The following is a 27,131-nucleotide window of genomic DNA, read 5'->3' as shown; positions in this document are numbered from 1 at the left end:
AGAGAGGGGTTAATACAGACACACTGACTGGACACTCCAGTACATGAACACTGCACTGAGAGAGAGAGGGGTTAATACAGACACACTGACTGGACACTCCAGTACATTGACACTGCACTGAGAGAGAGAGGGGTTAATACAGACACACTGACTGGACACTCCAGTACATTAACACTGCACTGAGAGAGAGAGGGGTTAATACAGACACACTGACTGGACACTCCAGTACATTAACACTGCACTGAGAGAGAGAGGGGTTAATACAGACACACTGACTGGACACTCCAGTACATTAACACTGCACTGAGAGAGAGTGGTGAGGTTTTTAATTTAAAATTTGGTCAGCATTCAAAAGAAGAATTTGGGTTAATCTGTAAAGTCCTATGTCTGTAAACACAGAAAATGACTCCTGCTAACATGTTTTTCTACTTTTAATCTGTTACAGGGACTGGAAAAACATGGCGTATCATATGACAGGACACATAATATTAGTGATAAAAGTATTTCTGGCATAGTCCAGTGTACTGTAGTGTCCAGTCAGTTTTAGACTAAAAAGAATTAAAAGAGTGAGGAATTATTATAATGTGCCCTTTAATAGACTAGACCCCTCTGAGCTGAGCTCTCCTCTCTCTAGAGCTCCATTCTGAAGCTCAGTGTGCTGTCCTTCATCTTCCTCCGGTAGTCTTCATCGAACGCCTCACTCTGAGCGACTGTGAAGTGATTCTTCCAGTCTCCCACCATCCCTGAGAGAGAGGAGAGAGAGACTGTGATCTCCTGTCCCAGCCTGAGGAACAGACAGTGAGCCTGTCTCTCAATAATAATAATACAGTGTGTGATCTCCTGTCCCAGCCTGAGGAACAGACAGTGAGCCCGTCTCTCAATAATAATAATACAGTGTGTGATCTCCTGTCCCAGCCTGAGGAACAGTGAGCCTGTCTCTCAATAATAATAATACAGTGTGTGATCTCCTGTCCCAGCCTGAGGAACAGACAGTGAGCCTGTCTCTCAATAATAATAATACAGTGTGTGATCTCCTGTCCCAGCCTGAGGAACAGACAGTGAGCCTGTCTCTCAATAATAATAATACAGTGTGTGATCTCCTGTCCCAGCCTGAGGAACAGACAGTGAGCCCCTCTCTCAATAATAATAATACAGTGTGTGATCTCCTGTCCCAGCCTGAGGAACAGACAGTGAGCCCCTCTCTCAATAATAATAATACAGTGTGTGATCTCCTGTCCCAGCCTGAGGAACAGACAGTGAGCCCGTCTCTCAATAATAATAATACAGCATGTGATCTCCTGTCCCAGCCCGAGGAACAGACAGTGAGCCTGTCTCTCAATAATAATAATACAGTGTGTGATGTCCTGTCCCAGCCTGAGGAACAGTGAGCCCGTCTCTCAATAATAATAATACAGTGTGTGATCTCCTGTCCCAGCCTGAGGAACAGACAGTGAGCCTGTCTCTCAATAATAATAATACAGTGTGTGATCTCCTGTCCCAGCCTGAGGAACAGACAGTGAGCCCGTCTCTCAATAATAATAATACAGTGTGTGATCTCCTGTCCCAGCCTGAGGAACAGACAGTGAGCCCCTCTCTCAATAATAATAATACAGTGTGTGATCTCCTGTCCCAGCCTGAGGAACAGACAGTGAGCCTGTCTCTCAATAATAATAATACAGTGTGTGATCTCCTGTCCCAGCCTGAGGAACAGACAGTGAGCCCCTCTCTCAATAATAATAATACAGTGTGTGATCTCCTGTCCCAGCCTGAGGAACAGTGAGCCTGTCTCTCAATAATAATAATACAGTGTGTGATCTCCTGTCCCAGCCTGAGGAACAGTGAGCCTGTCTCTCAATAATAATAATACAGTGTGTGATCTCCTGTACCAGCCTGAGGAACAGATAGTGAGCCTGTCTCTCAATAATAATAATACAGTGTGTGATCTCCTGTCAGCCTGAGGAACAGACAGTGAGCCCGTCTCTCAATAATAATAATACAGTGTGTGATCTCCTGTCCCAGCCTGAGGAACAGACAGTGAGCCCGTCTCTCAATAATAATAATACAGTGTGTGATCTCCTGTCCCAGCCTGAGGAACAGACAGTGAGCCCGTCTCTCAATAATAATAATACAGTGTGTGATCTCCTGTCCCAGCCTGAGGAACAGACAGTGAGCCCGTCTCTCAATAATAATAATACAGTGTGTGATCTCCTGTCCCAGCCTGAGGAACAGACAGTGAGCCTGTCTCTCAATAATAATAATACAGTGTGTGATCTCCTGTCCCAGCCTGAGGAACAGACAGTGAGCCTGTCTCTCAATAATAATAATACAGTGTGTGATCTCCTGTCCCAGCCTGAGGAACAGACAGTGAGCCCGTCTCTCAATAATAATAATACAGTGTGTGATCTCCTGTCCCAGCCTGAGGAACAGACAGTGAGCCTGTCTCTCAATAATAATAATACAGTGTGTGATCTCCTGTCCCAGCCTGAGGAACAGACAGTGAGCCCGTCTCTCAATAATAATAATACAGTGTGTGATCTCCTGTCCCAGCCTGAGGAACAGACAGTGAGCCTGTCTCTCAATAATAATAATACAGTGTGATCTCCTGTCCCAGCCTGAGGAACAGTGAGTCTGTCTCCCAATAATGCTCCAGCCGCCTACAGAATATGTCAATATTTTATAATATGTCTTTGTTGTAAATGTCTGTAACATGTCTGTAGATTTTATTTTACTTCTATTTTTTGTTTTGTTCCATGTTAATTTTATTATTTTTCTTTGCTTTGGCAACACTGATTGTACCCATCGGTCATGCTAATAAAGCACCTTGAATTGAATTGAAACTGAGTGAAGAGAGAGAGAGATAGGAGAGAGTGTGGAGTGAGAGCAGAGGGGAGAGAGGAGAGAGAGAGTGAAGAGAGAGGAGAGAGAGGAGAGGGGAGAGAGAGGAGAGAGAGTGAAGGGGAGAGACAGGGGAGAGAGAGGAGAGAGGGGAGAGAGAGGAGAGAGAGAGGAGAGAGGGGAGAGAGAGTGAAGAGAGAGGAGAGAGAGAGGAGAGAGGGGAGAGAGAGGAGAGAGGGGAGAGAGAGTGAAGAGAGAGGAGAGAGAGAGAAGAGAGGGGAGAGAGAGTGAAGAGAGAGGAGAGAGGGGAGAGAGAGTGAAGAGAGAGGAGAGAGAGAGGAGAGAGGGGAGAGAGAGGAGAGGGGAGAGAGAGGAGAGAGTGAAGGGGAGAGACAGGGGAGAGAGAGGAGAGAGGGGAGAGAGAGGAGAGAGAGAGGAGAGAGGGGAGAGAGAGTGAAGAGAGAGGAGAGAGAGAGGAGAGAGGGGAGAGAGAGGAGAGAGGGGAGAGAGAGAGGAGAGAGGGGAGAGAGAGTGATTATTTATTATTTTATTATTTTTATTTGCTTTGGCAACACTGATTGTACCCAACGGTCATGCTAATAAAGCACCTTGAATTGAATTGAATTGAATTGAGTGAAGAGAGAGGCGAGAGGGGAGAGAGAGTGGCAGACTTCACCAGCACACAGGGAAATACTCACATATTCGGACAATCCCCTCTGTACCACACACCGGTCACCTCACACAGGTGCAGCCATGACACCACGGTCAACAGCACTGGGCGCGAGCTGCTGCAGCTCTGTCAAGGGCTGGGCCTGTACATCGTCAACGGCAGGACTAGAGGGGACTCTCTAGGCAGGTTCACCTACAGCTCAGCTCTGGGCAGCAGTGTGGTGGACTACGCCATCACCGACCTGGACCCCTCCTGTATCAGTGCCTTCACTGTCAGGCCACAAACTCCCCTCTCCGACCACAGCCAGATCACACTCTACATGAAGAGAACACACCAGCACAGAGACACACTGACACAGCCCAGCCAGCTGTATGACCTCAACCAGGCGTACAGATGGGACACAGACAGCCTAGACAGATACCAAACTGCACTGGGCCATGAGGAAATTCAGACACTGATGGACACATTCCTAAACACTCCGTATCAAACCAACAAATTAGGCATAAACTTGGCCACACAAAAACTAAATCACCTATTCCACAAACTAGCATCAAAATCTAAGCTAAAAACAACTACATCAAAAAAATACCAAAAAACAAAAGCAAAAGAAAAGTGGTTTGATACGGAGTGCAAAAACATCAGAAATGCACTACGAAAAGTCTCAAATGAAAAACACAGACAACCACACAACACAGATCTGCGACTCAGGTACTGTGACATGGTAAAACTTTACAAACACACGCTGAAAAAGAAAAGAAACACATACATAGACAAACAACTTGCAGAAATTGAGGAGTCACTAAATCAGAATTGTTTCTGGGAGAAGTGGAACAACTTAAACAAATCAAAACCAGAAGAATTGGCCATCCAAAATGGAACAATCTGGCAAACATACTTTGAAAATCTCTATGAAAAGCTCCCAAATACAAATCAATCAGACCAAAACACCATTTATGAAAAACTCAAAATTTTGGAATTGGCTATCAAAGACAACCAAAACCCCTTAGACTCCCCAATCACTGAGCAGGAGCTACTGGACAAACTCCAGGCCCTCAGACCACACAAAGCCTGTGGCCATGATGGAGTCAACAATGAGATGCTGAGACACAGCAGCCCAAAGTTGCAACAAGCCCTGCTCAAACTCCTCAATCTCATCATGACAGCTGGATGTTTCCCCGAGGCCTGGAACCAAGGACTGATCACGCCCATCTATAAGAGTGGAGATAAACTCGATCCCAACAACTACCGGGGCATCTGTGTGAACAGTAACCTGGGGAAGGTATTCTGCAGTATCCTAAATACACGAATACTGGCCTTCCTTACCGAACACAATGTCCTGAGTAAAAGTCAGATTGGCTTCTTGCCAGATCACCGCACATCTGATCACATTTACACCCTACACACACTGATAGACAAACACGTCCACCAAAAACACAAAGGAAACATTTTTGCCTGCTTTGTCGATTTCAAAAAAGCATTTGACTCGATTTGGCATGAGAGATTGTTTTATAAACTACTCCAAAGTGGCATAGGGGGCAAAGTGTACGACATCATTAAATCAATGTATTCAGAGAGCAAATGTGCAGTGAAAATTGGAAACAAAAGGACTAAATTCTTCACCCAAGGCCGCGGGGTGAGACAGGGCTGCAGCCTGAGCCCAACACTGTTCAATATCTATATCAATGAATTAGCAGGAATGTTGGAGCAGTCTGCAGCTCCTGGTCTCACACTACACCACACAGAAATCAAGTTCCTGCTCTACGCAGATGACCTGGTCCTGCTGTCGCCCACAGAACAGGGGCTGCAGCAGAACCTGGCACTGCTGGAGCAGTACTGTCAGACCTGGGCACTGCCAGCCCATCTGGACCCAGAACAGCAGAACCTGGCACTGCTGGAGCAGGACTGTCAGACCTGGGCACTGACAGCCCATCTGGACCCAGAACAGCAGAGCCTGGCACTGCTGGAGCAGGACTGTCAGACCTGGGCACTGACAGTCAATCTGGACCCAGAACAGCAGAACCTGGCACTGCTGGAGCAGTACTGTCAGACCTGGGCACTGACAGTCAATCTGGACAAGACCAGAGTTATGGTTTTCCAGAAGAAAGCCAGACCTCAGGGAAACAGGTACAAATTCATACTGAACAACAACACATTGGAGCACACATCCAGCTACACATATCTCGGTCTCACCATCAGCTCTTCCGGGAGTTTTGACCTGGCAGTGAAGGCACTGAGGGAGAAGGCACTCAGGGCTTTCTACGCAATAAGAAGGAGGCTCTTCAACATCAACCCACCAACAAGAATCTGGCTCCAAATATTTGAAAGTGTAATCCAACCCATTGCCCTATACGGCAGTGAAGTGTGGGGTCCCCTCACAGACCAGGATTACACCCAATGGGACAAACACCCCACAGAAACTCTGCACATGGAGATCTGTAGAATCATCCTCCGTGTGCAGAGAAAAACTCCTAACAACGGGTGCAGGGCCGAATTAGGCCAGTACCCACTATTGATAAACATACAGAAAAGAATATTAAAGTATTGGCTACACCTAAAAAACAGTGACCAAAATTCCTACCACCACAAAGCCCTGCTCAGCCAAGAGCTGAGCCCAAAACAGAGCCCCCTGAGCCAGCTGGTCCTGAGGCTCACCGACCTGAGCCACACCAACACTAACCAGCCTCAGGACAGCACTGCTAGAGCACCACAACCCAGACTCAACCACATCACAGCACAGATCAAACAGCAATATCTCACACACTGGGACACACACACACAAACACAACATAAACTGGAATGCTACAGAACCTTAAACAGACAATACACACTAGCTGAATATTTGACCAAAATAAAAAATTACAAACAGAAACAGACCCTGACGAAGTACAGGCTCAGTGACCACAACCTGGCCATAGAAACTGGGCGACACAGGCAGACCTGGCTGTCCAGAGAGGACAGGCTCAGTGACCACAGCCTGGACACACACACTGGACACAGGCAGACCTGGCTGCCCAGAGAGGACAGGCTCAGTGACCACAGCCTGGACACACACACTGGACACAGGCAGACCTGGCTGTCCAGAGAGGACAGGCTCAGTGACCACAGCCTGGACACACACACTGGACACAGGCAGACCTGGCTGCCCAGAGAGGACAGGCTGTGCTCCCACTGCCAGCGGGGAGAAATAGAGACAGAGGTGCACTTCCTACTGCACTGTGACAGATACTCTGGGATCAGAGAAACATTCTTCCCCAAATTCAGAAATATAGTCCTAGAGTTCCCACACCTGCCAGAATCACAACGGGTCCCAATCCTACTGGGAGAGGGAGGAGGGAACTCAGTTGATCTGGCAGCCCAGTATGTGATCTCCTGTCACAGCCTGAGGAACAGTGAGTCCGTCTCCCAATAATGCTCCAGCTGCCTACAGTATGTCAATATTATATAATATGTCTTTGTTGTAAATGTCTGTAACATGTCTGTAGATTTTATTTTACTTCTATTTTTTGTTTTGTTCTATGCTAATTTTATTATTTTTATTTGCTTTGGCAACACTGATTGTACCCATCGGTCATGCTAATAAAGCACCTTGAACTGAACTGAATTGAATTGAGAGAGAGACAGGGGAGAGAGAGGAGAGAGAGAGAGACAGGGGAGAGAGAGGAGAGAGAGAGAGAGGGGGGAGTGAGAGGAGAGAGAGGGCAGACAAACACCCTCAGACAGAAGTGGAACTCCTCCCTGCTCACCCTTCCTCATGAAGGGAGAGATGCTCTGGTCCATCAGGCCTGAGATGGAGAAGAATTTCTGGCTCTGGATCCTCATGGTCTCGAACCCGACCGCCCTCAGCACGGCCTGCCTGTCCGGCTCGCTCAGGGGCACGCCCAGGAAGGCACACAGCCGGTCCAGCTCGCGGGGCAGGTCCTGGGGCAGACACGGCGCTGCAGTCACACACTCACACAGCGCCACCCGGTGTCAGACTGGGGAACTGCAGCCTCACCTCCTTCAGATCCTCATAGAACAGGTAGAGCAGCTGGGGATGAGTCTGTCTGCGCTCCCACCATCCTGTGACATGATCGTACCAGGAGCCAAACACCACTGAGAGAGAGAGAGGGGTTCATACACACACACTGAGAGAGAGAGAGGGGTTCATACAGACTGACTGGACACTCCAGTACATTAACACTGCACTGAGAGAGAGAGAGGGGTTAATACAGACACACTGACTGGACACTCCAGTACATTAACACTGCACTGAGAGAGAGAGGGGTTAATACAGACACACTGACTGGACACTCCAGTACATGAACACTGCACTGAGAGAGAGAGGGGTTAATACAGACACACTGACTGGACACTCCAGTACATGAACACTGCACTGAGAGAGAGAGGGGTTAATACACACACACTGAGAGAGAGATGGGTTAATACAGACACACTGACTGGACACTCCAGTACATTAACACTGCACTGAGAGAGAGAGAGGGGTTAATACAGACACACTGACTGGACACTACAGTACATTAACACTGCACTGAGAGATAGAGAGGGGTTAATACAGACACACTGACTGGACACTCCAGTACATTAACACTGCACTGAGAGAGAGAGGGGTTAATACACACACACTGACTGGACACTCCAGTACATTAACACTGCACTGAGAGAGAGAGGGGCTAATACAGACACACTGACTGGACACTCCAGTACATTAACACTGCACTGAGAGAGAGAGAGAGGGGTTAATACAGACACACTGAGAGAGAGAGGGGTTAATACAGACACACTGACTGGACACTCCAGTACATTAACACTGCACTGAGAGAGAGAGGGGTTAATACACACACACTGACTGGACACTCCAGTACATTAACACTGCACTGAGAGAGAGAGGGGCTAATACAGACACACTGACTGGACACTCCAGTACATTAACACTGCACTGAGAGAGAGAGAGAGGGGTTAATACAGACACACTGAGAGAGAGAGGGGTTAATACAGACACACTGACTGGACACTCCAGTACATTAACACTGCACTGAGAGAGAGAGAGAGGGGTTAATACAGACACACTGAGAGAGAGAGGGGTTAATACAGACACACTGAGAGAGAGAGGGGTTAATACACACACACTGACTGGACACTCCAGTACATTAACACTGCACTGAGAGAGAGGGGTTAATACAGACACACTGACTGGACACTCCAGTTCATTAACACTGCACTGAGAGAGAGGGGTTAATACACACACACTGACTGACACTCCAGTACATTAACACTGCACTGAGAGAGAGAGAGAGGGGTTAATACAGACACACTGAGAGAGAGAGGGGTTAATACAGACACACTGACTGGACACTCCAGTACATTAACACTGCACTGAGAGAGAGAGAGAGGGGTTAATACAGACACACTGAGAGAGAGAGGGGTTAATACAGACACACTGAGAGAGAGAGGGGTTAATACACACACACTGACTGGACACTCCAGTACATTAACACTGCACTGAGAGAGAGGGGTTAATACAGACACACTGACTGGACACTCCAGTTCATTAACACTGCACTGAGAGAGAGGGGTTAATACACACACACTGACTGACACTCCAGTACATTAACACTGCACTGAGAGAGAGGGTTGAGGTGTGAACAGTCTCACTCTTTCCCTGGCAGAATCTCTCCAGAAAGCTGTTCCAGTCTCCAGGCTCCGGCTGGAGAAAATTCATCCTGTCGAAGTGGAAATAAGAGACGACGTTGTCCTTCGGATTCCGAGCCACATAGATCACCTGCAGAGAGAGAAGACACTCAACACACCCTGTACACACTGAACACACATCACCTGCAGAGAGAGAGAAGACACTCAACACACACTGTACACACTGGACACACACTCATCACCTGCAGAGAGAGAAGACACTCAACACACCCTGTACACACTGGACACACACTCATCACCTGCAGAGAGAGAGAAGACACTCAACACACCCTGTACACACTGGACACACACTCATCACCTGTAGAGAGAGAGAAGACACTCAACACACCCTGTACACACTGGACACACACTCATCACCTGTAGAAAGAGAGAAGACACTCAACACACCCTGTACACACCGAACACACACACACATCACCTGTAGAGAGAGAGAAGACACTCAACACACACTGTACACACTGGACACACACTCATCACCTGCAGAGAGAGAAGACACTCAACACACCCTGTACACACTGGACACACACTCATCACCTGTAGAGAGAGAGAAGACACTCAACACACCCTGTACACAATGGACACACATCACCTGTAGAGAGAGAGAAGACACTCAACATGCCCTGTACACACACTTCACCTGTAGAGAGAGAGAAGACACTCAACACACACCCTGTACACACTGAACACACACACATCACCTGTAGAGAGAGAGAAGACACTCAACACACCCTGTACACACTAAACACACACATCACCTGTAGAGAGAGAGAACACAGATCACTGTCTGACCAGTCACACCTCGACAGTCCGATGAGATCACTGTCTGACCAGTCACACCTCGACAGCCCGATGAGATCTGTCTGACCAGTCACACCTCGACAGCCCGATGAGATCTGTCTGACCAGTCACACCTCGACAGCCCGATGAGATCTGTCTGACCAGTGACACCTCGACAGTCTGATGAGATCACTGTCTGACCAGTCACACCTCGACAGCCCGATGAGATCTGTCTGACCAGTCACACCTCGACAGTCTGATGAGATCTGTCTGACCAGTCACACCTCGACAGTCTGATGAGATCTGTCTGACCAGTCACACCTCGACAGCCCGATGAGATCTGTCTGACCAGTCACACCTCGACAGTCTGATGAGATCTGTCTGACCAGTCACACCTCGACAGTCTGATGAGATCACTGTCTGACCAGTCACACCTCGACAGCCCGATGAGATCTGTCTGACCAGTCACACCTCGACAGCCCGATGAGATCTGTCTGACCAGTCACACCTCGACAGTCTGATGAGATCTGTCTGACCAGTGACACCTCGACAGTCTGATGAGATCACTGTCTGACCAGTCACACCTCGACAGCCCGATGAGATCTGTCTGACCAGTCACACCTCGACAGTCTGATGAGATCTGTCTGACCAGTCACACCTCGACAGTCTGATGAGATCTGTCTGACCAGTCACACCTCGACAGTCTGATGAGATCACTGTCTGACCAGTCACACCTCGACAGTCTGATGAGATCTGTCTGACCAGTCACACCTCGACAGTCTGATGAGATCTGTCTGACCAGTCACACCTCGACAGTCTGATGAGATCTGTCTGACCAGTCACACCTCGACAGCCCGATGAGATCACTGTCTGACCAGTCACACCTCGACAGCCCGATGAGATCTGTCTGACCAGTCACACCTCGACAGTCTGATGAGATCACTGTCTGACCAGTCACACCTCGACAGCCCGATGAGATCTGTCTGACCAGTCACACCTCTACAGTCTGATGAGATCTGTCTGACCAGTCACACCTCGACAGTCTGATGAGATCACTGTCTGACCAGTCACACCTCGACAGTCTGATGAGATCTGTCTGACCAGTCACACCTCGACAGTCCGATGAGATCACTGTCTGACCAGTCACACCTCGACAGTCCGATGAGATCTGTCTGACCAGTCACACCTCGACAGTCTGATGAGATCTGTCTGACCAGTCACACCTCGACAGTCTGATGAGATCACTGTCTGACCAGTCACACCTCGACAGCCCGATGAGATCTGTCTGACCAGTCACACCTCGACAGTCCGATGAGATCTGTCTGACCAGTCACACCTCGACAGCCCGATGAGATCTGTCTGACCAGTCACACCTCGACAGTCTGATGAGATCTGTCTGACCAGTCACACCTCGACAGTCTGATGAGATCTGTCTGACCAGTCACACCTCGACAGCCCGATGAGATCTGTCTGACCAGTCACACCTCGACAGTCTGATGAGATCTGTCTGACCAGTCACACCTCGACAGTCTGATGAGATCTGTCTGACCAGTCACACCTCGACAGTCTGATGAGATTACTGTCTGACCAGTCACACCTCGACAGCCCGATGAGATCTGTCTGACCAGTCACACCTCGACAGTCTGATGAGATCTGTCTGACCAGTCACACCTCGACAGTCTGATGAGATCACTGTCTGACCAGTCACACCTCGACAGTCTGATGAGATCACTGTCTGACCAGTCACACCTCGACAGCCCGATGAGATCACTGTCTGACCAGTCACACCTCGACAGCCCGATGAGATCTGTCTGACCAGTCACACCTCGACAGCCCGATGAGATCTGTCTGACCAGTCACACCTCGACAGCCCGATGAGATCACTGTCTGACCAGTCACACCTCGACAGTCTGATGAGATCTGTCTGACCAGTCACACCTCGACAGTCCGATGAGATCTGTCTGACCAGTCACACCTCGACAGTCTGATGAGATCTGTCTGACCAGTCACACCTCGACAGTCTGATGAGATCTGTCTGACCAGTCACACCTCGACAGCCCGATGTGATCTGTCTGACCAGTCACACCTCGACAGTCTGATGAGATCTGTCTGACCAGTCACACCTCGACAGTCTGATGAGATCACTGTCTGATCAGTCACACCTCGACAGTCTGATGAGATCTGTCTGACCAGTCACACCTCGACAGTCTGATGAGATCACTGTCTGACCAGTCACACCTCGACAGCCCGATGAGATCACTGTCTGACCAGTTACACCTCGACAGTCTGATGAGATCTGTCTGACCAGTCACACCTCGACAGTCTGATGAGATCACTGTCTGACCAGTCACACCTCGACAGTCTGATGAGATCACTGTCTGACCAGTCACACCTCGACAGTCTGATGAGATCTGTCTGACCAGTCACACCTCGACAGTCTGATGAGATCTGTCTGACCAGTCACACCTCGACAGCCCGATGAGATCACTGTCTGACCAGTCACACCTCGACAGTCTGATGAGATCTGTCTGACCAGTCACACCTCGACAGCCCGATGAGATCTGTCTGACCAGTCACACCTCGACAGTCTGATGAGATCTGTCTGACCAGTCACACCTCGACAGTCTGATGAGATCACTGTCTGACCAGTCACACCTCGACAGCCCGATGAGATCTGTCTGACCAGTCACACCTCGACAGTCTGATGAGATCTGTCTGACCAGTCACACCTCGACAGTCCGATGAGATCACTGTCTGACCAGTCACACCTCGACAGTCTGATGAGATCTGTCTGACCAGTCACACCTCGACAGTCTGATGAGATCACTGTCTGACCAGTCACACCTCGACAGTCCGATGAGCTCTGTCTGACCAGTCACACCTCGACAGTCCGATGAGATCTGTCTGACCAGTCACACCTCGACAGTCTGATGAGATCACTGTCTGACCAGTCACACCTCGACAGTCTGATGAGATCACTGTCTGACCAGTCACACCTCGACAGTCTGATGAGATCTGTCTGACCAGTCACACCTCGACAGCCCGATGAGATCTGTCTGACCAGTCACACCTCGACAGCCCGATGAGATCACTGTCTGACCAGTCACACCTCGACAGTCCGATGAGATCTGTCTGACCAGTCACACCTCGACAGTCCGATGAGATCTGTCTGACCAGTCACACCTCGACAGTCTGATGAGATCTGTCTGACCAGTCACACCTCGACAGTCTGATGAGATCTGTCTGACCAGTCACACCTCGACAGCCCGATGTGATCTGTCTGACCAGTCACACCTCGACAGTCTGATGAGATCTGTCTGACCAGTCACACCTCGACAGTCTGATGAGATCACTGTCTGATCAGTCACACCTCGACAGTCTGATGAGATCTGTCTGACCAGTCACACCTCGACAGTCTGATGAGATCACTGTCTGACCAGTCACACCTCGACAGCCCGATGAGATCACTGTCTGACCAGTCACACCTCGACAGTCTGATGAGATCTGTCTGACCAGTCACACCTCGACAGTCTGATGAGATCACTGTCTGACCAGTCACACCTCGACAGTCTGATGAGATCACTGTCTGACCAGTCACACCTCGACAGTCTGATGAGATCTGTCTGACCAGTCACACCTCGACAGTCTGATGAGATCTGTCTGACCAGTCACACCTCGACAGCCCGATGAGATCACTGTCTGACCAGTCACACCTCGACAGTCTGATGAGATCTGTCTGACCAGTCACAGCTCGACAGCCCGATGAGATCTGTCTGACCAGTCACACCTCGACAGTCTGATGAGATCACTGTCTGACCAGTCACACCTCGACAGCCCGATGAGATCTGTCTGACCAGTCACACCTCGACAGTCTGATGAGATCTGTCTGACCAGTCACACCTCGACAGTCTGATGAGATCACTGTCTGACCAGTCACACCTCGACAGCCCGATGAGATCTGTCTGACCAGTCACACCTCGACAGTCTGATGAGATCTGTCTGACCAGTCACACCTCGACAGTCCGATGAGATCACTGTCTGACCAGTCACACCTCGACAGTCTGATGAGATCTGTCTGACCAGTCACACCTCGACAGTCTGATGAGATCACTGTCTGACCAGTCACACCTCGACAGTCCGATGAGATCTGTCTGACCAGTCACACCTCGACAGTCCGATGAGATCTGTCTGACCAGTCACACCTCGACAGTCTGATGAGATCACTGTCTGACCAGTCACACCTCGACAGTCTGATGAGATCACTGTCTGACCAGTCACACCTCGACAGTCTGATGAGATCTGTCTGACCAGTCACACCTCGACAGCCCGATGAGATCACTGTCTGACCAGTCACACCTCGACAGTCCGATGAGATCTGTCTGACCAGTCACACCTCGACAGTCCGATGAGATCACTGTCTGACCAGTCACACCTCGACAGTCTGATGAGATCTGTCTGACCAGTCACACCTCGACAGCCCGATGAGATCTGTCTGACCAGTCACACCTCGACAGTCTGATGAGATCTGTCTGACCAGTCACACCTCGACAGTCCGATGAGATCACTGTCTGACCAGTCACACCTCGACAGTCTGATGAGATCTGTCTGACCAGTCACACCTCGACAGCCCGATGTGATCTGTCTGACCAGTCACACCTCGACAGTCTGATGAGATCTGTCTGACCAGTCACACCTCGACAGTCTGATGAGATCTGTCTGACCAGTCACACCTCGACAGCCCGATGAGATCTGTCTGACCAGTCACACCTCGACAGTCTGATGAGATCACTGTCTGACCAGTCACACCTCGACAGTCTGATGAGATCTGTCTGACCAGTCACACCTCGACAGTCCGATGAGATCACTGTCTGACCAGTCACACCTCGACAGCCCGATGAGATCTGTCTGACCAGTCACACCTCGACAGTCTGATGAGATCACTGTCTGACCAGTCACACCTCGACAGTCTGATGAAATCTGTCTGACCAGTCACACCTCGACAGTCTGATGAGATCTGTCTGACCAGTCACACCTCGACAGTCTGATGAGATCTGTCTGACCAGTCACACCTCGACAGCCCGATGAGATCTGTCTGACCAGTCACACCTCGACAGTCTGATGAGATCTGTCTGACCAGTCACACCTCGACAGTCTGATGAGATCTGTCTGACCAGTCACACCTCGACAGCCCGATGAGATCTGTCTGACCAGTCACACCTCGACAGTCTGATGAGATCACTGTCTGACCAGTCACACCTCGACAGTCTGATGAGATCACTGTCTGACCAGTCACACCTCGATAGTCTGATGAGATCTGTCTGACCAGTCACACCTCGACAGTCTGATGAGATCACTGTCTGACCAGTCACACCTCGACAGTCTGATGAGATCACTGTCTGACCAGTCACACCTCGACAGTCTGATGAGATCACTGTCTGACCAGTCACACCTCGACAGTCTGATGAGATCACTGTCTGACCAGTCACACCTCGACAGTCTGATGAGATCTGTCTGACCAGTCACACCTCGACAGCCCGATGAGATCTGTCTGACCAGTCACACCTCGACAGCCCGATGAGATCTGTCTGACCAGTCACACCTCGACAGTCTGATGAGATCTGTCTGACCAGTCACACCTCGACAGCCCGATGAGATCTGTCTGACCAGTCACACCTCGACAGCCCGATGAGATCACTGTCTGACCAGTCACACCTCGACAGCCCGATGAGATCACTGTCTGACCAGTCACACCTCGACAGTCTGATGAGATCACTGTCTGACCAGTCACACCTCGACAGTCTGATGAGATCACTGTCTGACCAGTCACACCTCGACAGTCTGATGAGATCTGTCTGACCAGTCACACCTCGACAGTCTGATGAGATCACTGTCTGACCAGTCACACCTCGACAGCCCGATGAGATCTGTCTGACCAGTCACACCTCGACAGTCTGATGAGATCACTGTCTGACCAGTCACACCTCGACAGCCCGATGAGATCACTGTCTGACCAGTCACACCTCGACAGTCTGATGAGATCACTGTCTGACCAGTCACACCTCGACAGCCCGATGAGATCTGTCTGACCAGTCACACCTCGACAGTCTGATGAGATCTGTCTGACCAGTCACACCTCGACAGTCTGATGAGATCACTGTCTGACCAGTCACACCTCGACAGCCCGATGAGATCTGTCTGACCAGTCACACCTCGACAGTCTGATGAGATCTGTCTGACCAGTCACACCTCGACAGTCTGATGAGATCTGTCTGACCAGTCACACCTCGACAGTCTGATGAGATCTGTCTGACCAGTCACACCTCGACAGTCTGATGAGATCTGTCTGAAGTCTGCCCTCATACACCAAGGACACCAACCACACACTACACACACACTACACGCACACTACACGCACACTACACGCACACTTCACACACACTTCACACACTACACACATTCTACACATACTACACACACTCTTCACATGCTCTGCACACACTATACAAACTTCACAGACTACACACTCTGCACACGCTCTGTACCCACACTACACACACTACACACACTACACACACTACAAATACTACACACACTACAAATACCACACACACTACACACACTACACACACTACAAATACCACACACACTATACACACTACAAATACCACACACACTATACACACTACACACACTATACACACTACAAATACCACACACACTATACACACTACACACACTACACACACTACAAATACCACACACACTACACACACTACACACACTATACACACTTCACACACTACAAATACCACACACACTATACACACTACACACACTACGAATACCACACACTATACACACTACAAATACTACACACACTATACACACTACACACACTACGAATACCACACACACTACACACACTACACACACTACGAATACCACACACACTATACACACCACACACACTATACACACTACACACACTACACACACTATACACACTACAAATACCACACACACTACACACACTACACACACTACAAATACCACACACACTATACACACTACACACACTACACACACTACGAATACCACACACACTATACACACTACACACACTACACACACTACAAATACCACACACACTACACACACTACACACACTACAAATACCACACACACTACACACACTACACACACTATACACACTTCACACACTACAAATACCACACACACTATACACACTACACACACTATACACACTACACACACTTCACACACTACAAATACCACACACACTATACACACTACACACACTTCACACACTACAAATACCACACACACTACAAATACCACACACACTATACACACTACACACACTTCACACACTACAAATACCACACACACTATACACACTACACACACTACAAATACCACACACACTACACACACTTCACACACTACAAATACCACACACACTACAAATACCACACACACTATACACACTACACACACTTCACACACTACAAATACCACACACACTATACACACTACACACACTACACACACTACAAATACCACACACACTATACACAGTACAAATACCACACACACTATACACACTACACACACTACACACACTATACACACTACACATACCACACACACTATACACACTACACACACTATACACACTTCACACACTACAAATACCACACACACTATACACACTTCACACACTACAAATACCACACACACTATACACACTACAAATACCACACACACTATACACACTACACACACTATACACACTACACACACTACAAATACCACACACACTATACACACTTCACACACTACAAATACCACACACACTATACACACTACACACACTACACACACTATACACACTACACATACCACACACACTATACACACTACACACACTATACACACTTCACACACTACAAATACCACACACACTATACACACTTCACACACTACAAATACCACACACACTATACACACTACACACACTACACACACTATACACACTACACATACCACACACACTATACACACTACACACACTATACACACTTCACACACTACAAATACCACACACACTATACACACTACACACACTACGAATACCACACACTATACACACTATACACACTATACACACTACAAATACCACACACACTATACACACTACACACACTACAAATACCACACACACTATACACACTACACACACTACGAATACCACACACACTATACACACTACACACACTACAAATACCACACACACTATACACACTACACACACTACGAATACCACACACTATACACACTACAAATACTACACACACTATACACACTACACACACTACGAATACCACACACACTACACACACTACACACACTACGAATACCACACACACTATACACACCACACACACTATACACACTACACACACTACACACACTATACACACTACAAATACCACACACACTACACACACTACACACACTACAAATACCACACACACTATACACACTACACACACTACACACACTACGAATACCACACACACTATACACACTACACACACTATACACACTACAAATACCACACACACTACACACACTTCACACACTACAAATACCACACACACTACAAATACCACACACACTATACACACTACACACACTTCACACACTACAAATACCACACACACTATACACACTACACACACTACACACACTACAAATACCACACACACTACACACACTTCACACACTACAAATACCACACACACTACAAATACCACACACACTATACACACTACACACACTTCACACACTACAAATACCACACACACTACACACACTACAAATACCACACACACTATACACACTACACACACTATACACACTACACACACTACAAATACCACACACACTACACACACTACACACACTACAAATACCACACACACTACACACACTACACACACTACACACACTTCACACACTACAAATACCACACACACTACAAATACCACACACACTATACACACTACACACACTTCACACACTACAAATACCACACACACTATACACACTACACACACTACACACACTACAAATACCACACACACTTCACACACTACAAATACCACACACACTACAAATACCACACACACTATACACACTACACACACTTCACACACTACAAATACCACACACACTATACACACTACACACACTACACACACTACAAATACCACACACACTATACACAGTACAAATACCACACACACTATACACACTACACACACTACACACACTATACACACTACACATACCACACACACTATACACACTACACACACTATACACACTTCACACACTACAAATACCACACACACTATACACACTTCACACACTACAAATACCACACACACTATACACACTACAAATACCACACACACTATACACACTACACACACTATACACACTACACACACTACAAATACCACACACACTATACACACTTCACACACTACAAATACCACACACACTATACACACTACACACACTACACACACTATACACACTACACATACCACACACACTATACACACTACACACACTATACACACTTCACACACTACAAATACCACACACACTATACACACTTCACACACTACAAATACCACACACACTATACACACTACACACACTACACACACTATACACACTACACATACCACACACACTATACACACTACACACACTATACACACTTCACACACTACAAATACCACACACACTATACACACTACACACACTACGAATACCACACACTATACACACTATACACACTACAAATACCACACACACTATACACACTACACACACTATACACACTACACACACTACAAATACCACACACACTATACACACTACACACACTACGAATACCACACACACTATACACACTACACACACTACAAATACCACACACACTATACACACTACACACACTACGAATACCACACACTATACACACTACAAATACTACACACACTATACACACTACACACACTACGAATACCACACACACTACACACACTACACACACTACGAATACCACACACACTATACACACCACACACACTATACACACTACACACACTATACACACTACAAATACCACACACACTACACACACTACACACACTACAAATACCACACACACTATACACACTACACACACTATACACACTACAAATACCACACACACTACACACACTTCACACACTACAAATACCACACACACTACAAATACCACACACACTATACACACTACACACACTTCACACACTACAAATACCACACACACTACACACACTACACACACTACAAATACCACACACACTACACACACTTCACACACTACAAATACCACACACACTACAAATACCACACACACTATACACACTACACACACTTCACACACTACAAATACCACACACACTACACACACTACAAATACCACACACACTATACACACTACACACACTATACACACTACACACACTACACACACTACAAATACCACACACACTATACACACTACACACACTACACACACTACAAATACCACACACACTATACACACTACACACACTTCACACACTACAAATACCACACACACTATACACACTACACACACTTCACACACTACAAATACCACACACACTATAAACACTACACACACTACGAATACTACACACACTACACACTACACACACTACAAATACCACACACACTATACACACTACACACACTACGAATACTACACACACTACACACTACACACACTACACACACTACAAATACCACACACACTATACACACTATACACACTACACACACTACGAATACCACACACACTATACACACTACAAATACTACACACACTATACACACTTCACACACTACAAATACCACACACACTATACACACTACACACACTACACACACTACAAATACTACACACACTACACACTACACACACTACAAATACCACACACACTATACACACTACACACACTACACACACTACAAATACCACACACACTACACACACTACAAATACCACACACACTATACACACTTCACACACTGTGCACACACTATACATGCTCTGCACAGACGCTGCACACACTACACACACACTACACATACACTCGGACTCTACACACACTCTACAAAGACTCCTCAAAGACGTGAAACACACTGTGTACACACTCTCTACACACACCGCACACACTACACAAACACTCTCCACACACTACACACAGCCCTCTGCCTCACCCTGCAGTTCTGCTCCCAGAAGGAAGGGGGCACCAGCTGCAGGGGCAGGTGGGTCTTGATCAGCCGGGGGCGTGAGCTCATCTTCTCCACAGCCTCTGTCCCTGCGGAGACAGAGACACCCCGCACTCAAACAGGATAACCGGGATTAAACACAGACTGGAGGAGATACAGACCAGTCAGACCAGTCCAGCCTGCAGAGTCTCAGACTGCTCTGGCAGTGTCAGTGGAGTCTGATTATAATCCCAGTTCAGAACTCATCCAGCTCCCAGTCCAGTCAGACCAGTCCAGCCTGGAGAGTCTCAGACTGCTCTGTCAGTGTCAGTGGAGTCTGATTATAATCCCAGTTCAGAACTCATCCAGCTCCCAGTCCAGTCAGTCCAGTCCAGCCTGGAGAGTCTCAGACTGCTCTGTCAGTGTCAGTGGAGTCTGATTATAATCCCAGATCAGAACTCATCCAGCTCCCAGTCCAGTCTGTCCAGTCCAGCCTGGAGAGTCTCAGACTGCTCTGTCAGTGTCAGTGGAGTCTGATTATAATCCCAGTTCAGAGCTCGTCCAGCTCCCAGTCCAGTCAGTCCAGTCCAGCCTGGAGAGTCTCAGACTGCTCTGTCAGTGTCAGTGGAGTCTGATTATAATCCCAGTTCAGAACTCATCCAGCTCCCAGTCCAGTCCAGCCTGGAGACCCTCAGACTGCTCTGTCAGTGTCAGTGGAGTCTGATTATAATCCCAGTTCAGAACTCATCCAGCTCCCAGTCCAGTCAGACCAGTCCAGCCTGGAGAGCCTCAGACTGCTCTGTCAGTGTCAGTGGAGTCTGATTATAATCCCAGTTCAGAACTCATCCAGCTCCCAGTGCAGTCAGTCCAGTCCAGCCTGGAGAGTCTCAGACTGCTCTGTCAGTGCCAGTGGAGTCTGATTATAATCCCAGTTCAGAACTCATCCAGCTCCCAGTCCAGTCAGTCCAGTCCAGCCTGGAGAGTCTCAGACTGCTCTGTCAGTGCCAGTGGAGTCTGATTATAATCCCAGTTCAGAACTCATCCAGCTCCCAGTCCAGTCAGACCAGTCCAGCCTGGAGAGCCTCAGACTGCTCTGTCAGTGTCAGTGGAGTCTGATTATAATCCCAGTTCAGAACTCATCCAGCTCCCAGTGCAGTCAGTCCAGTCCAGCCTGGAGAGTCTCAGATTGCTCTGTCAGTGTCAGTGGAGTCTGATTATAATCCCAGTTCAGAACTCATCCAGCTCCCCGTCTAGTCAGTGTTTTGCTGATAGTAGCGTTTGGGTGAATTTTGAACACTACAGGTATGTTCACCGAATGCATTCTGTCTCTAAGCAATGGAAAAATCATTCATTCGATCCACCTGGAGGGCTGTTGTGTTAACTGTGTGAAGGGTTTGGAGAACGTGAACTGGGTATTGAAAAACTGTAGGAAGAATTATTACCAGATCTGACCAGCAGAGGGAGCGCGGGTACCTGTTATTAAACTGGGAACACATATCTCCAGGAAGGGAACTCGTTCATACACTGGTAAGGAGGAACGCCCAGGGTCTGAGACACCAAAATACACCTGGTCTAACAGCTCCGACATCCAGGTCGTACCTGACAGAGAGAGGGGTTAATACACTGCACAGAGAGAGAGAGGGGTTCATACAGACACACTGACTGACACTCCAGTACATTAACACTGCACTGAGAGAGAGAGGGGTTAATACACACACACTGACTGGACACTCCAGTACATGAACACTGCACTGAGAGAGAGAGAGGGGTTAATACACACACACTGACTGGACACTCCAGTACATGAACACTGCACTGAGAGAGAGGGGGGTTAATACACACACACTGACTGGACACTCCAGTACATGAACACTGCACTGAGAGAGAGAGGGGTTCATACAGACACACTGACTGGACACTCCAGTACATGAACACTGCACTGAGAGAGAGAGAGGGGTTAATACACACACACTGACTGGACACTCCAGTACATTAACACTGCACTGAGAGAGAGGGGGGTTAATACACACACACTGACTGGACACTCCAGTACATGAACACTGCACTGAGAGAGAGAGGGGTTCATACAGACACACTGACTGGACACTCCAGTACATGAACACTGCACTGAGAGAGAGAGGGGTTAATACAGACACACTGACTGGACACTCCAGTACATTAACACTGCACTGAGAGAGAGAGGGGTTAATACAGACACACTGACTGGACACTCCAGTACATTAACACTGCACTGAGAGAGAGAGGGGTTAATACAGACACACTTACTGGACACTCCAGTACATTAACACTGCCCTGAGAGAGAGAGGGGTTAATACAGACACACTGACTGGACACTCCAGTACATTAACACTGCACTGAGAGAGAGAGAGGGGTTAATACAGACACACTGACTGGACACTCCAGTACATTAACACTGCACTGAGAGAGAGAGAGGGGTTAATACAAACACACTGACTGGACACTCCAGTACATTAACACTGCACTGAGAGAGAGAGGGGTTAATACAGACACACTGACTGGACACTACAGTACATTAACACTGCACTGAGAGAGAGAGGGGTTAATACAGACACACTGACTGGATACTCCAGTACATTAACACTGCACTGAGAGAGAGAGGGGGGTTCATACACACACACTGACTGGACACTCCAGTACATTAACACTGCACTGAGAGAGAGAGAGGGGTTAATACAAACACACTGACTGGACACTCCAGTACATTAACACTGCACTGAGAGAGAGAGGGGTTAATACAGACACACTGACTGGACACTACAGTACATTAACACTGCACTGAGAGAGAGAGAGGGGTTAATACAAACACACTGACTGGACACTCCAGTACATTAACACTGCACTGAGAGAGAGAGGGGTTAATACAGACACACTGACTGGATACTCCAGTACATTAACACTGCACTGAGAGAGAGAGGGGGGTTCATACACACACACTGACTGGACACTCCAGTACATTAACACTGCACTGAGAGAGAGAGGGGTTAATACAGACACACTGACTGGACACTCCAGTACATTAACACTGCACTGAGAGAGAGAGGGGTTAATACACACACACTGACTGGACACTCCAGTACATTAACACTGCACTGAGAGAGAGAGGGGTTAATACAGACACACTGACTGGACACTCCAGTACATTAACACTGCACTGAGAGAGAGGGGTTAATACAGACACACTGACTGGACACTCCAGTACATGAACACTGCACTGAGAGAGAGAGGGGTTAATACACACACACTGACTGGACACTCCAGTACATTAACACTGCACTGAGAGAGAGAGGGGTTAATACACACACACTGACTGGACACTCCAGTACATGAACACTGCACTGAGAGAGAGAGGGGTTCATACAGACACACTGACTGGACACTCCAGTACATTAACACTGCACTGAGAGAGAGAGAGGGGTTAATACAGACACACTGACTGGACACTCCAGTACATTAACACTGCACTGAGAGAGAGAGGGGTTAATACACACACACTGACTGGACACTCCAGTACATTAACACTGCACTGAGAGAGAGAGGGGTTAATACACACACACTGACTGGACACTCCAGTACATTAACACTGCACTGAGAGAGAGAGGGGTTCATACAGACACACTTACTGGACACTCCAGTACATTAACACTGCACTGAGAGAGAGAGGGGTTAATACAGACACACTGACTGGACACTCCAGTACATTAACACTGCACTGAGAGAGAGAGGGGTTCATACAGACACACTGACTGGACACTCCAGTACATTAACACTGCACTGAGAGAGAGAGGGGTTAATACACACACACTGACTGGACACTCCAGTACATTAACACTGCACTGAGAGAGAGAGGGGTTCATACAGACTCACCAGCTTTAGGGTATGTGGCGATCAGGATGTCATCTGGTCTGGCCTGGAACTTCTCCACATTGTCAAAGTTGTCGGTGAAGTAGTGGGACATACAGACCCCCCGAAATTCAGTGAGCTCTGGGCGCTGCACCTCCATCACTGAGAGAGAGACGCTCAGTGTGAGCTGATCGGACTGTGATGGGGATCCCCTGTCCCCCCAGTCCTGAGCTGCCTGAGGTCTCTCCCTGAACCCAGATCTTTGCAGGGAGCAGGCTGGTTGGACCCATGTGCTAGTTCTGAAGACCCAGAGATCCTACACAGTCCACCAGCCCCTGTCTCTCTCTCTCTCACCCTCCCTCTGTATCTTACCTGTCTCTCTCTCTCCCCCTGTCTCTAACCCTGTCTCTCTCTCCCCCTGTGTCTTACCTGTCTCTCTCTCTCCCCCTGTGTCTTACCTGTCTCTCTTTCCCCCTGTATCTTACCTGTCTCTCTCTCCACCCCCGTCTCTAACTCTGTCTCTCTCTCTCCCCCTGTCTCTAACCCTATCTCTCTCTTTCCCCTGTATCTTACCTGTCTCTCTCTCCCCGTCTCTAACCCTGTCTCTGTCTCTCCCCCTGTTTCTCTCTCCTCTCCCTGTCTCTCTCTCTCCCCATGTCTCTCTCTCTCTTCCTGAAGAGATCGCTATACTGGGAACCCTCTCTTCTTGAAGAGATCTCTATACTGGGACCTCTCTCTTCTTGAAGAGATCTCTATACTGGGACCCCTCTCTTCTTGAAGAGATCTCTATACTGGGACCTCTCTCTTCTTGAAGAGATCTCTATACTGGGACCCCTCTCTCTTCTTGAAGAGATCTCTATACTGGGACCTCTCTCTTCTTGAAGAGATCTCTATACTGGGACCCCTCTCTCTTCTTGAAGAGATCTCTATACTGAGACCCCTCTCTTCTAGAAGAGATCTCTATACTGGATTCTTTCTCTCACCCTGACGAGATCTCTATACATTAAGAGATGTGTAGAGAGATCACTGTTAGAAATCACTGACACATTATGACTGTACACACCAGCGCACACAGCACACACACACTCACACAACACACACACACACGTCCACCAGCCCACTGAAAGACCATGACTGTTTGTCCTCACAGGTAGCAGACGCTCACTCTCACACTCACTCACACACTCTCACTCTCTCACTCACACACTCTCACTCTCTCACTCTCTCACACTCACACTCACACACTCTCTCACTCTCAAGCAGCTGACTTACTGTGCCTGACTGCAGCCTTGTGCACGGTCTGCTGTATCCTGTGTATTTTATCCAGAATCCAGTGCTCTTTACTCTGTGTCCAGGGTCCTGTGTGTCTGCTTCCTCAGCAGACGGAAACTCTCTTCCGTGCGAGTGAACTCTGTTCCACTTCTCCTCCCCCCTCCCCTCCTCCCCTCTCTCCTCTCTCCTCTCTCCTCTCTCCTCTCCTCCATTGTCAAGCTCCAGTCACCCTCCATACTCCCCTCCTCTCTCTCTCTCCTCCCAGTTCACTTTCAATTCAATTCAAGAAGTGTCCAGGTCTGACAGTCCTGCTCCAGCAGTGCCAGGTTCTGCTGTTCTGGGTCCAGATGGGCTGTCAGTGCCCAGGTCTGACAGTCCTGCCCCAGCAGTGCCCAGGTCTGCCTGTGTTCAGTGTGTGTGTCCAGTCTGTGGTCACTGAGCCTGTCCTCTCTGGGCAGCCAGGTCTGCCTGTGTCCAGTGTGTGTGTCCAGGCTGTGGTCACTGAGCCTGTCCTCTCTGGGCAGCCAGGTCTGCCGGTGTCCAGTGTGTGTGTCCAGGCTGTGGTCACTGAGCCTGTCCTCTCTGGACAGCCAGGTCTGCC

General features: G+C 48.2%; 1 protein-coding gene and 1 long non-coding RNA gene across 2 annotated transcripts; both read right to left on the bottom strand.

The window, feature by feature from the left end:
• Positions 1–413: 413 nt before the first annotated feature.
• LOC148659572 (cytosolic sulfotransferase 1-like) lies at positions 414–26,687 on the bottom strand. The gene is made up of 8 exons (XM_088637378.1): positions 26,531–26,687; positions 25,283–25,420; positions 22,850–22,975; positions 21,386–21,486; positions 9,158–9,284; positions 7,500–7,597; positions 7,249–7,423; positions 414–743 (listed from the first exon to the last, which is right to left on the bottom strand). Coding segments are annotated over exons 1-8 (879 nt in total). The 5' UTR covers positions 26,532–26,687; the 3' UTR covers positions 414–630.
• On the bottom strand, positions 2,752–6,148 carry LOC148659573 (uncharacterized). The gene is made up of 2 exons (XR_015939737.1): positions 5,555–6,148; positions 2,752–5,347 (listed from the first exon to the last, which is right to left on the bottom strand). It is a non-coding gene; the product is annotated as an uncharacterized LOC148659573 (long non-coding RNA).
• Positions 26,688–27,131: the final 444 nt, after the last annotated feature.

Source organism: Lepisosteus platostomus, chromosome 6 (assembly GCF_059453375.1).
Source record: "Lepisosteus platostomus isolate fLepPlt1 chromosome 6, fLepPlt1.hap1, whole genome shotgun sequence".
NCBI classification, from domain to species: Eukaryota; Metazoa; Chordata; class Actinopteri; order Semionotiformes; family Lepisosteidae; genus Lepisosteus; species Lepisosteus platostomus.
This window is presented reverse-complemented; position numbering and strand designations above follow the sequence as displayed.